This window comes from Salmo salar, chromosome ssa08, assembly GCF_905237065.1.
Source record: "Salmo salar chromosome ssa08, Ssal_v3.1, whole genome shotgun sequence".
Lineage (NCBI taxonomy): Eukaryota > Metazoa > Chordata > Actinopteri > Salmoniformes > Salmonidae > Salmo > Salmo salar.
Window position 1 is genome coordinate 7,262,040 of NC_059449.1, and position 13,197 is coordinate 7,275,236.

The 13,197-nt window shown below is 46.2% G+C and overlaps 1 protein-coding gene across 3 annotated transcripts; it reads left to right on the forward strand.

Moving 5' to 3' along the window:
- Positions 1-2,472: 2,472 nt before the first annotated feature.
- LOC106609892 (vacuolar protein sorting-associated protein 37C) lies at positions 2,473-12,864 on the forward strand. Of its 3 annotated transcripts, none has more exons than XM_014208931.2 (5): positions 2,473-2,722; positions 4,267-4,375; positions 5,433-5,604; positions 9,483-9,565; positions 9,856-12,864. In XM_014208931.2, the coding sequence occupies exons 2-5, from the start codon at positions 4,283-4,285 to the stop codon at positions 10,579-10,581; spliced, it is 1,074 nt and encodes a 357-aa protein (XP_014064406.1). In that variant the 5' UTR covers positions 2,473-2,722; positions 4,267-4,282; the 3' UTR covers positions 10,582-12,864. The 3 variants fall into 3 exon arrangements, with proteins under 3 accessions (XP_014064406.1, XP_014064407.1, XP_014064409.1); XM_014208932.2 differs by having other exon boundaries at positions 2,474-2,699; XM_014208934.2 differs by lacking the exons at positions 2,473-2,722; positions 4,267-4,375; positions 5,433-5,604 and adding an exon at positions 5,623-6,233.
- Positions 12,865-13,197: the final 333 nt, after the last annotated feature.

Sequence of the window (13,197 nt, forward strand, 5' to 3'; positions counted from 1 at the left end):
GGGAAAAAATCAGAAAACAAAATAGGTAAGAACACGTGACCAACAGGGGGATCTGGGTGAATCTGGTGCTGACTCACCTGGGGTGACCGAGAAGTGTTCTGCCTGCCCTCTCGACTCCCAGACTGGCTCCTCCAGCACCGGTCGGCCGTGTGTCCTCTCCGACCACAGCTGGTGCAGGAGGACCCACCTCCTCCGGTGCCCCTTGGCACAGCCCCCCCCACCTCCATCGGAGTAGGGCCGGGGGTGCACGGGGGTGGAACGGACAGGACCCTTTCCGAACGCCCGCGGGCAGCCAGCAGATTGTCCAGACGGATGGACATATCGATAAGCTCATCCAGGGACAGAGCGGTGTCTCGACAGGCTAGCTCCCTGCGGACGTCTGCCCGGAGACTGCACCGGTAATGGTCTATAAGGGCCCTGTCGTTCCACCCCGCCCCAGCAGCCAAGGTCCTGAACTCCCGCCGCTCTTCCTTCCAGAGGGTGGTCGAAAACGGCCCGAAAGCGGCGGGTGAACTCTGGGTAGTGGTCCCTCGCCGTGTCTGGACCATTCCAGACAGCATTTGCCCACTCCAGAGCTCGGCCCGTCAGGCAGGAAACGAGGGCACTCACGCTCTCCTTTCCCGAGGGAACAGGTCTAACGGTGGCCAGGTACAGCTCAAGCTGGAGCAGAAATCCCTGGCACCCAGTCGCCGCTCCATCATACTCCCTCGTGAGCGAAAGACGATGCGCGCCAGAGCCAAACGCAGTGGGAGGCGGAGGTGGCTGCGTCGGAGGAGCCGGAGGTGGAGAGAGGAGACCACTCCCTCCCATCTTTCTATCCTCTCCATCATCTGGTCCATCGCGGATCCGATTCGGTGGAGGACAGTAGTGTGGTGGAGCACGCGTTCCTCCATCGAGGGAAGGGGGTTGGCCGCTGCTCCTGCTGACTCCATAGTCGTGGTGCGGGATTCTGTAATGCTCGGGCGTCATGGGTGAGGAATCAAACGCAGGAAGCAGCGAATACAGGGTAGTGGCTGTTAGTAGGCTAAATGGCGAAAAACACAAGCCACCCCAAACAGTGATGAGAGCGCACACAAAAACAAAGTGCCCCAAACACAGGGGGAATTACACAGTCGGCGCAAAACTACCGCAAAAATACAACCAGCGTGTACACAAGCATTCAACAGATAAACGCAATCCCGCACAAAGAAAAGGCGGACCAGCTAATATAAATAGCCCCGCTAATCACCCCCACTCAGAACAGGTGCACACAATCACAAACAGGGGAAAAACAAAAAGGGAATCAGTGGCAGCTAATAGGCCGGTGACGACGACCGCCGAGCGCCACCCGAGCAGGAGGGGGCGCCACCCGAGCAGGAGGGGGCGCCACCGTCTGTGGGAATCGTGACATCATCTCTGTATACCCGTTGCAAAACCCAATGGTTGATGCTTATTTATAAAACCCTCTTAGGCCTCACTCCCCACTATCTGTGATATCTACTGCAGCCCTCATCCTCCACATAACACAACACCCGTTCTGCCAGTCACATTCTGTTAAAGGTCCCCAAAGCACACACATCCCTGGGTCGCTCGTCTTTTCAGTTCGCTGCAGCTAGCGACTGGAACGAGCTGCAACAAACACTCAAACAGGACAGCTTTATCTCAATCTCTTCATTCAAAGACTCAATCATGGACACTCTCACTGACTGTTGTGGCTGCTTTGCGTGATGTATTGTTGTCTCTACCTTACTGCCCTTTGTGCTGTTGTCTGTGCCCAATAATGTTTGTACCATGTTTTGTGCTGCTACCATGTTGTGTTACTACCATGTTGTTGTCATGTTGTGTTGCTACCATGCTGTGGTCATGTGTTCCTGCCTTGCTATGTTGTTGTCTTAGGTCTCTCTTTATGTAGTGTTGTGTTGTCTCTCTTGTCGTGATGTGTGTTTTGTCCTATATTTATATATTTAAAAAAATAAAATAATAATAATTCATCCCAGCCCCGGTCCCCGCAGGAAGATGTTCTTAACTGACTTGTCTAGTTAAATAAAGGTTAAATAAATAAATAAAATAAAAAATAAGGAACAACATATTCTTTCCCTATTGTTAGAATGTTTCACTTGTGGTTAGTCATTATTTTTGGATATAGTGCTGCCAATATGTTTTATTAGTAAGCCTTTATAGTGAGAGTCATGATGACAGGTATTGGCCGTTGACATAATGTTTCCACTTCTTCCAACCAGACTTCCTTTACTTTACTGGTTACCTCCCTGCTGACATTCATGGAATACTCTTGTCACGTCGGGGTGGGTTTCCCTTCAAATCAGCTGCGCGCTGGATGAAACCATTGCCCCAAGAAGTGGACGAACTGTCAAAGAAAACTGTTCATGCTATCTAAAAATGTGTGTGTTAAAAGCAGCAACATGATCACAATATATTTTCATTTTCTTTAGTTAGAAAGGTTATTAAATTATTGACAGTGCATTTAATAACCCCCCCACGGAAGCAGAATATGGGTCATTCCAAAAATGGCGGCTGTTTCTGTTAGTGTGAAGTGAAACTTTCCAAATATTGCTGATAAAACATAGCTATTCTTTAACCTATTTTTATGATTGTCGTCGAGCAGATATTAAAGTAATTATTGTTGGACTACTGCTGTATCTGACATCAAGCAACACGATCGAATGACGTCGTTTTTTTTGAGGATTTGAAGATCGCGAACGGTGGGCTTTCCTCAAAGTTGACGGTAGCAAGATTGCCTTTCATTGAATGTGATCATAACGATTGTTGTTGTCATCCCTACACGGAACTCGAACAACCCGTTAAGGCTAGCTAGCCCGTACAATTACGTTAGATTTGTCTTTTACCGGCTATTGATCCTCAACCATATTGCCTTGTTTGTATATTGGGGTCAGGGCTCCCGTGCCCGTTTTACGTCATCCGTCAATGTTGTGTGCCCTGTCGCAACGAATTTCTTGATTTGCTAGCAGCATAACATAAGTAATTTTTCCCGCTAACTTGCTTTATAATGTGATAGCCAGTCTTCTTAGTGTTGGTCAGCTGATGGCAAGCCATCAATCGAGATAGCTAGGGTGCGTTCAGCAGGGCACAATGTTGTGGAGCGTTACAAACATGCCTTTCTGACATGTAGAATAATAAGGAGCCACGACGACAGATATCAACAAGGGGGTCAGCGCCCACTCAGCCCAGTCAAAGCTCTTCTCTGTCCTGGGACCCCACTGGTGGAACAAGCTTCCCCCTAATGCCAGGACAGCGGCGTCCCAGCCCATCTTTTGCAAATTTATTTGAAACCCTCGTCAAAAGAGTGTCTTAAATAAGAAAACAATTCTCTGCGATTGTCTTTTCCTGCTAGCACTGACTTTGTTGATAATTACTTTATTGAGGGAAAATATACCTACCATGACTGTAGTAGGTTGTCTCACCTAACTATCTTAACATGAATGCCCTAGTCTCTCTGGATATGAGTGTCTGCAAAATGACTAAATGGATCTATTCATGTTATTTCTAACTGCAACGTTCCACAACATTTGCCTACTGAATGTGGCCCATGTTTAATGACTAGGCAAAGATGTAGCCAAGATAGCAAGCAGCTGAAGTAACTTAGGCCTGATCAGGATTTAGCTTGGGTCTGGTTTATCAAAGCATAAAATGTATGTAGTATCGCTTGGGCGATAAACCGAAAATCAGAGACATATCAAATTTGAACACCGACCTTACCGATCACTTATCGCATCCATTTTGCTGATACCGTTCATTACGATAAGTAGCCTATACTAGAGAAATGTGAAGTTTGAAATGAAATAAGTTTGCTAATATGGGTGAATCTAATGGGACAATTGATGGCTACAAATATCAAACTGGTAGTAGTTTAAAGGATAATAAAACATTTAAAAAACTGTGGTGCACATTAATGTTATGAACTTATTGTTCTGTTTATCGTTATTTCATCAATTCAGGCAATTTATTTCGATATAGATTTTTGTCCATATCGCCCAGCACTCCTATGTAGCATCATGGCGGTACAATGCACCATTTTAGTGCTCACATATAACTGCCAATTCTGTCTTGTATGATAATGTTAGATTATAGTCTAGAAAATTGATTTCCCACTTAATATTTAATCAATCTACCAGTTCATTTATCAATTTGTGTGGATCTATTTGGTGTCCTGTCAGTTAGCTTTAAGTTTAATTTCTCAAATTATCTATGTTCGGTAAACTGATGACATTTGACATTGACAGCTCACTTTTCCCTCCATGTGATTGACAGCTGTCCTGGCAAATCAATGGACAAGCTTCAGGACCTCAGCCAATCCGAGTTGGAGGATTTGCTGGACAATACAGAGCGGGTGGAGTCCATGGCATTGGAATCTGATGAGGTAAGCAATCACGTCTTTGCTTTGTCTTATTGTCTGTCGATTGTGTCTTAAATAGATTGAGATGTCGCCTGGTCCCAGATCTGTTTGTGCTCTAACCAACTCCTATGGTCATCTATTATTTTCATACGCCATGTTTGGCGTGACATTGACCACAGGAGTTTGCAAGATGGCACAAAACCGATCTGGGACCAGGCTAGTTGAGATGCGCCTCTTACTGAAATGCCTCCAGTGGTTTTTTGTATCTGAGTAAGGGATAATGACTAGCCAAGTTTGTCTATAGGCCTATCTCTGAGCTGAGGCCTTGCTTTTTCTGTCAGGTCACACGACTTGCTATTACTCAATGTAGGACCTAGATGAGTGATTCATCTGAGGATGGACATCTAGGTCTCATCTCACTCTGACCAGTAGCAATGTCCAAGCTCATCCTGCCATCAACATAATTTTTTTTTTTTAAAGAAATGTTGTATTTTTTATTATTTTTTTCATATTGACTTACTTCTCTTCCACCTTTGTCCATAGGTCCAAAACACTAACCATTGAGTTTCATTTGTTTATCTTCACTCTTCACGTGGGGAGTTATGTTCACTAGATGCAAATGACCTGTTCCTGGCTAACTCGTCTTGTTAAGTTGTTGCTGTCTTGGCTAGCCAAGGTCTGCCTAAAAAAAAAAGATTCCTTTTCTCAAGCAGGTCTCAAAAGGGAGGACCTGGCAGCTTCTGTCATACACCGACTGGTACTGTATGGTAATGTTGTCATTCAACGTATTGCCGTGACGTCCTGATCATAGAGTCACGTACAGGAAGAGAGAGTAGTGCCCCGAGCAGGACTTGAACCCGGGTTGCCTGACCCCCAAGACGAACGCACTATCCACAATCCCAATAACGCTATCCCAAATGGGAGCGATCATAACATGCTGATCAAGGCTAGGGTCGTTATGAGAGTTAGCGAGCTATGGAAGTTAACGTCCGGTCGATACAATGTCTGCCGTGCATAGTCCCGGTCAAAAAGACATGAAGAAAATCCAATGTGTTATCGACTCGTTCTTCCTCGTCTGTAGATTCAGAACATCCAGCTGGAAAGGGAGATGGCACTGGCCTCCAACCGTAACCTGGCAGAGCAGAACCTGGACATGAAGCCTCGCCTGGAGAGACAGAGAGAACATCTAGTGGAGAGATACTCTGAACTGGAGGGAGTCAGAGAGACCTACAGACAGCACTGTGACCAGAAAGGTAAGGAATGAGAGATGGAGAGATACTCTGAACTGGAGGGAGTCGGAGAGACCTGCAGACAACACTGTGACCAGAAAGGTAAGGGATAGAGGGAGGAATGAGAGATGGAGAGATACTCTGAACTGGAGGGAGTCGGAGAGACCTGCAGACAACACTGTGACCAGAAAGGTAAGGGATAGAGGGAGGGATGAGAGATGGAGAGATACTCTGAACTGGAGGGAGTCGGAGAGACCTGCAGACAACACTGTGACCAGAAAGGTAAGGGATGAGAGATGGAGAGATACTCTGAACTGGGAGTCAGAGAGACCTGCAGACAACACTGTGACCAGAAAGGTAATGGATAGAGGGAGGGATGAGAGATACTCTGAACTGGAGGGAGTCAGAGACCTATAGACAACACTGTGACCAGAAAGGTAAGGGATAGATGGATGGAGGGAGTCAGAGAGACCTACAGACAACACTGTGACCAGAAATGTAAGGGATAGAGGGAGGGAAGGAGGGAGTCAGAGAGACCTACAGACAACACTGTGACCAGAAAGGTAAGGGATAGAGGGAGGGATGAGAGATGGAGAGATACTCTGAACTGGAGGGAGTCAGAGAGACCTACAGACAACACTGTGACCAGAAAGGTAAGGGATAGATGGATGGAGGGAGGGAGTCAGAGAGACCTACAGACAGCACTGTAGCCAGGGAGGGAGGGATGAGATGGGGAGGTTATTGATGGATAATAGATAGACAGATTAAGAAAAGCAACATTATAGAGGAAGAGAGAGAGGATATGGAAATAGAAATATCAAGATGGAGAGATGAGAGGGAGGGGGAGACAGACAGATGGCAGGACCAGACTTGAGAGAGAGTGTGTAGTGTAGGGATAGATCTTGTCTGGCCTGTTCAGATCCTGGACACTCAGTTGGTCTCTACTAGTCAAACACAGTGACGGCGTCCCAAAAGTACTCTCTCGCCTATATAGTGCACTACTTAGGTAGTATAGGAAATAGGGTGCCATTTGGGACTAAACCTTGGTCTCTACTGGTTACACAGACACACACAGACAGACCCCCTCCCACCCCCCAGGCTTCCAGATCTGGCCTGTGTTTCTGTCTGGATACCACCTCATCAGCTTCCTTTCCACTGCCATCAGCTCTTGAAGCAGACCAGGCCGTGTGATCTGTGTACATGCACACATACATTCCTGCAGCCTTGTTTTGTAAGCTTTTCACGAGAAGCTGTGTTTGTGATGGTGTCCGTTTGCAGGGCTGGAATTGGATACGGCTCATTATAGTTACGTCATATGTTTTTCCTGAAGGTGATTAGGTAATATGGAATGTGTTGTTATTTCACCCCTGAATCAGTCCTCCTAGTGATTCACCTTGACTGGGTGTTAACCTTTACTCAACCAGCATAATGGTGCGAGCTTGCCCTCAATGAGAAGTCTACCAAAGGTATTTGAAGATGCATGAAAGTAGATTTTCCTGTTGCGTGTGTATCCATGTTTATCCACCATTGAGCTTCATGAGATTTGTTTGTTCTCATTTTTAAAGGTGTTTAATAGGCTTGGGCGGTATCCAGATTTTCATACCGTCCTTCTCTCGTCCCGGGATTTACGGTGTTACCTGTATGGCATACATGGGGGCGCTAAAAACGCAAGGAAACCCATTGTGCCACTATTACCAGAATGCTAACAAAATTAGCACAAACTAATAGTGACATCGCATAGACGCTGTTAGCTAAATGCTAACAAGCGAAAACGAACAAATGAATTGCAAATCCAGCTCATGAAGTTATACAAGCATAGTTAGTAACTACCGAATGATGTTTTTGGAGAGTGTGGACGTTTACGAGAGAAATCGCGCAAATGAACAAAGTTGTGGCACGTGCTTTTCTGAAGGAAGAGCAGCATGTGTACATGGAGCAGATGGGAGAAGAATGGAGGAGAAAGAAAACTATAGTAGGAAGCACAGGGGGTGAAAAATATCCAAATTTAGTAGTGAATTGCGTACAATTGTAACTTCATCACCTCTTGTGTGCCGCACAACTGGGATTCGCCGATAGATATCAAACGCTACAGACTCTCTAGCTCGCTTTCTTCCATTGTGCCATTTACAGACAAACACGTGACTGTCTCAACTGTTCTGCGGAATTATGGTAAGCTTCATAATGTAAAATAATGTGACAGGTGAAATGAACGCAATTTGCTTTATCTCCTAACATATTGCACTAGTTGAGTGCGGGTAATAACTTAAAGTAGCTACAAATGTTCCAATTTATTGAAAAGCTTCAAATAAATAGTTTTGACGGTATTGAAAAAACCAGCCTGTGGCTTTTTCCCAAATACCCCGGTATATACAGTATACCTCCCAAGCCTGGCGTGAGACATTGTGCTGTCGGTGTTATGTGTGTCTACGGGGACTGAGAAGCTTGGCATGACATTGAAGTGTGGGAGGTGTTTATGCGCCTTTCTCTTTCTTTCGCCCTCTTTCTCCCTTTCTTTTTCTCTCTTACACTCCCTCCCTCTATGTCAAATCAAATCACATTTATTTATATAGCCGTTCTTACATCAGCTGATATCTCAAAGTGCTGTACAGAAACCCAGCCTAAAACCCCAAACAGCAAGCAATGCAGGTGTAGAAGCACGGTGGCTAGGAAAAACTCCCTAGAAAGGCCAAAACCTAGGAAGAAACCTAGAGAGGAACCAGGCTATGAGGGGTGGCCAGTCCTCTTCTGGCTGTGCTGGGTGGAGATTATAACAGAACATGGCCAAGATGTTCAAATGTTTATAAATGACCAGCATGGTCAAATAATAATAATAATCACAGTTGTCGAGAGTGCAACAAGTCAGCACCTCGAGTAAATGTCAGTTGGCTTTTCATAGCCGATCATTGAGAGTATCTCTACCGCTCCTGCTGTCTCTAGAGAGTTGAAAACAGCAGGTCTGGGACAGGTAGCATGTCCGGTGAACAGGTCAGGGTTCCATAGCCGCAGGCAGAACAGTTGAAACTGGAGCAGCAGCACGGCCAGGTGGACTGGGGACAGCAAGGAGTCATCATGTCAGGTAGTCCTGAGGCATGGTCCCAGGGCTCAGGTCCTCCGAGAAAGAGATAGAGAATTAGAGAGAGCATACTTAAATTCACACAGGGCACCGGATAAGACAGGAGAAATACTCCAGATATAACAGATTGACCCTAGCCCCCCGACACAAACTACTGCAGCATAAATACTGAAGGCTGAGACAGGAGGGGTCAGGAGACACTGTGGCCCCATCCGACGATACCCCCGGACAGGGCCAAACAGGAAGGATATAACCCCACCCACTTTGCCAAAGCACAGCCCCCACACCACTAGAGGGATACCTTCAACCACCAACTTACCATCCTGAGACAAGGCCGAGTATAGCCCACAAAGATCTCCGCCACGGCACAACCCAAGGGGGGGTGCCAATCCTATGTTGGTCTCTTACACTCCCTCCCTCTATGTTGGCCTCTTACACTCCCTCCCCTCTATGTTGGCCTCTTACACTCCCTCCCCTCTATGTTGGCCTCTTACACTCCCTCCCTTCTATGTTGGTCTCTTACACTCCCTCCCTCCTATGTTGGTCTCTTACACTCCCTCCCTCCCTCCTATGTTGGTCTCTTACACTCCCTCCCTCCCTCCTATGTTGGTCTCTTACACTCCCTCCCTCCCTCCCTCCTATGTTGGTCTCTTACACTCCCTCACTCCTATGTTGGTCTCTTACACTCCCTCCCTCCTATGTTGGTCTCTTACACTCCCTCACTCCTATGTTGGTCTCTTACACTCCCTCCCTCCTATGTTGGTCTCTTATGCTCCCTCTCCATTTCTGCCCCATCTCTTTTATTCTCTACCTCTCTCTCTCCCTCCAGATGGCGTCATGGGGCAGGTATCACCAGAGGGGTTGTTCTCCAGACTCCAGACAGAGGGCGCCAGCACAGAGACGGAGTCAGAGGTGAGAGGCCACAGTGACAGACGACTCCGGCAGATTATACTGTTGGCGAGATTGGGAAATGTCTATCTATCCTTAAACACAGGACCAATGACGACAACGTGATCTACTTATCTCTTACTCTATTGAACGCCGTACAGAGGACCAGCAGTTGGAATAAGACATAATTATAATAATAAATAATACGTTCTCAGACATTGTCAATAGTGTGTCCATATTTACCCCGATCCCCCTCTCCCGTTCTTTAACACTCACTCTGTCTCTTTTTCTCTCTTCATCTCTCTCTCCGTCAGAGTCTGGCAGATGAGTTTCTGGACGGCCAGCTGTCACTGGACTCGTTCCTTGACCGCTTCCTCTCCCTCCGCTCCCTCGCTCACAAAAGACGAGTGCGGATAGAGAAACTGCAGGAGATCCTGCGCCAGAAGAAGGAGACCGCCGTCGGTGACGCCGGCTCCATGACTTCACAAACAAGCGCCAATCAGGACCCAGCGACAACACAGTCATCGCCATGGAATCATCATCATCAAGCTCCTCAGCAACAACAACCGCAGCAGAATTCCAATCCCAACAATCACTCTAGTTTCCAAAACCCTTCTTCCCAAAATGGCCCCGGCTCCACCCTACCTTACACCCCTTACCCCGTCTCCCCTCCTAACCCGACAGCCACTTCCGCAGTATCAGGACCAGGCCCGTCCATTCCTCCAGGTCAATTTCCTCCCTACCCCAGCCCCGGCTCACCTTTCACCCCAGCGGCGGGCTACTCAGCCCGTCCCGCTTTCGGGCCTCCGGCCAATGCCTGCCCGTACCCCACCCAGCCCACGTTCCCTGGCGTCCCCGGCTCAGGGTCTGCGTTCGGGCAGTACAGCGCCCCCAACATCGCCCCCTACCCCTCTGCGTACCCTTACGGTGGGGTAGAGGGGTATAGCTACCCCACGGGCCCCGCTCTGCCCAACTCTCAGTCCTCCACAGGCAGGCCGCTCTACAGGCCCGGGTTTGGAGTGCCACAGCCCTACTCCTGAACCTCCCTCTGCTCTCACCCCGTCACTCCTCTCCCACCACACATTCTCCAGTCTCTCCCTCATTTTGCTCTCTTTTTTTCTGACTCTTTCTTTCTCTCTTTCTTTCTTTCTCTCTTTCTCCTTTCTCTCTCTCTCTCTCTCTCTCGATCTGCCTCTCGATCTGCCTCTTCTCCTCCCCTCCTGTCATTCTCAAGTGCATAACTGTCTCAGGACCTCCCCTTGTGTTCCAATGTGTTGTTAGAAACACACTCCCATTGGCTGTCGTCCCCTTCACTCTCCCCTCTCTCTCCTCCTATTGGCTGTTGGCCCTTTCACTCTTCTCCCTCCCTTTGTGGAATACTGAGCCAATCAACAATACCTTGGCCACGTACGTTTCAGATAGAAATGGAGCTGACGTGACTCCTTATTCTACATGTCAGAGAGTCATGTTCTACATGAAATATATCTACACATGTATTCCTTATCACTGGTTTCACCCCTGTAGCACAAGTCCCTTGTGGCACTGTACGGTATACGCATTGGAGTACATTTGACTTGTTCTAACACCCATATCATTCTACACCGATGTCAGATTACATGTGTTGATCATATTCCTTCGTACATGATGATGTTAACTTAATACCCACCGAAACCAAAACGTTTTACAGGTGCAGTTCTGTTCAGGAATTCTGTTGTTCTGTAAACTGTCTTTGTTGCTCTTCGTTCTGGTTAGGAAGTACTTAAGACAATACTAAAGAAGGAAAAACCTACGAATAGGAACTCTAGGATCTGTCCGTGTAATCTTATTCATTATGATCTAAAAGGCTAAACTGATCCTATATCAGTACTCCTACTCTGAGAGGCTTTATGAATGCGGGCCCTGATCAGTGGTCGTTTTGGAGACTTCAAGCACCCTATCTTCTTTCTTATTCACCTGGCTCTGCATGTATGATGTTTGTTTCTTTGCCTAATCTGGACATCTTTACAGGTGTAGGATCTTAATTTGACCTGTTTCTCACAGCAGGAAAATAATCCTGCAGCAAAATGACACGTGAATTGTGTGGATTATAATTAATGGAGGTTTTTGTAGGGTTTGATAAATTGTCAGGGCAAATGAAGTCTGAAATGAATAACTTTAGAAGCCATTTTTCAACCTTGAATATACTATAAGTTAGAATTTTCTGCTGTGCAGGACATTTCCTGCAAGAACAGGGTGATCAAGTTAAGATCCTACATCTGTATGTCCTAGAAGTTTAGCTTCCAAGTCCTTTCTTGACAGGATGTTTTGGTTGGTTGTTTAGGTATTTTGATGCCTATTGACAATGACGTCATTATTTACAGAATCATATCTGTATTCTCTGTCGAGAATCATGCCTGTTTCTCTTCTCTAAGGTCCCTCTGTTTTCTCACTTCACACTCCGTTTTGTCTCTTCCCCCACGAGGCTCACTTGGCGTTAAACTCACCTCTCGTCTTTCTCACCTCACTCTCTATTTCACCCTGTCTCCATAATCTGCCTGTTGACATGAACTGATGCTTGACAATGATTACAATGAGGAAATTGTTTATTTCTATAAGTTCACTTTCAATGAGAATAATATAATGTGATTTGTATAAATTATTAAAGAGCTGTTATCAATAACGGGTGACATGACATTAAAACAAGGGATTAATAGACTGCACCCCAAATGGAACCCTATTCTCTTAGGGCTCTGGTCAAAAGTAGTGCACTGTATAGGGAAGTGGGGGACATTTGGGACCCATCTGCCTGCTTTAGCTCAGAAAGCACAAGAGGAGAGAGCTGTTACTGGGGGAGGGGGTTCTACAGAGATTCATACGTCTCATACAGCATTCATAGACGCATCTTAAAGTCATGAGCTCTTCAACCTTAAATGGAGCATTACTACATTGGTTGTCATCATGCCCTATGAAGGTGTTATGAAGCTTCTGTTTAGTTGTTATGTAGGGCTTCATCAAGTTAACTGGTTGGACTGACTGGTGTAGTCTACGACCAGGGGCAGTGTCTTACTGGGATTATCACACTACAACTGTCCCAAATAGCACCCTACCCCCTACAAAATGCACTACTTTTGACCAGAGCCCTATGGGCAGAGAATGGGGTTCCGTTTGGGACACAACCTAACACTCCGTATTTAAGGAAGAAACAGATGAGTCAGAAATGGGGTTTTAGAAGCCCAACGGATACGCAGCATTGATAAGTGGGAAATAAAAATACAAGCTTGGAGCTTGTTTTAAGTTTCTTATTTTTTTGTGTGAATATTAATTAAACACTGAACTTGATCTAAGAGGGCTGTGTTCTGACTCGTAATTTGAATTATTTATTTATTATCTACTTATCTTTTTTCTTTTCTCTCGTGTTGGGAGAAAATACAAATACCACGATAACTACCTGACGTGGGGCGAAAGTTAGTTTTGACTGTTACTCCAATTGCTTCAAGATGATTTAAATCGGATAGAACTTGATAGAGTTGAATTGATTTGTTCTGAAAGGCGTGGGCCTTGCTTGTATTGTCTCAAACAGAGTTTACAATCAGGTCTTCCTTCCCCCTCGCTGACTGTGATGATATTTTTCTGATGTGGGCCGAGATGACCTAACCAGGGAGATGACACAGAGAAGA

Bases quoted from the DNA above. Each gene is read 5' to 3' on its own strand.
- LOC106609892 (XM_014208931.2), top strand. From the start codon at position 4,283: ATGGACAAGCTTCAGGACCTCAGCCAATCCGAGTTGGAGGATTTGCTG. The intron at 5,605-9,482 runs GTAAGGAATGAG...CTCTCCCTCCAG, and splicing joins ACAGCACTGTGACCAGAAAG to ATGGCGTCATGGGGCAGGTA. The intron at 9,566-9,855 runs GTGAGAGGCCAC...TCTCTCCGTCAG, and splicing joins GCACAGAGACGGAGTCAGAG to AGTCTGGCAGATGAGTTTCT.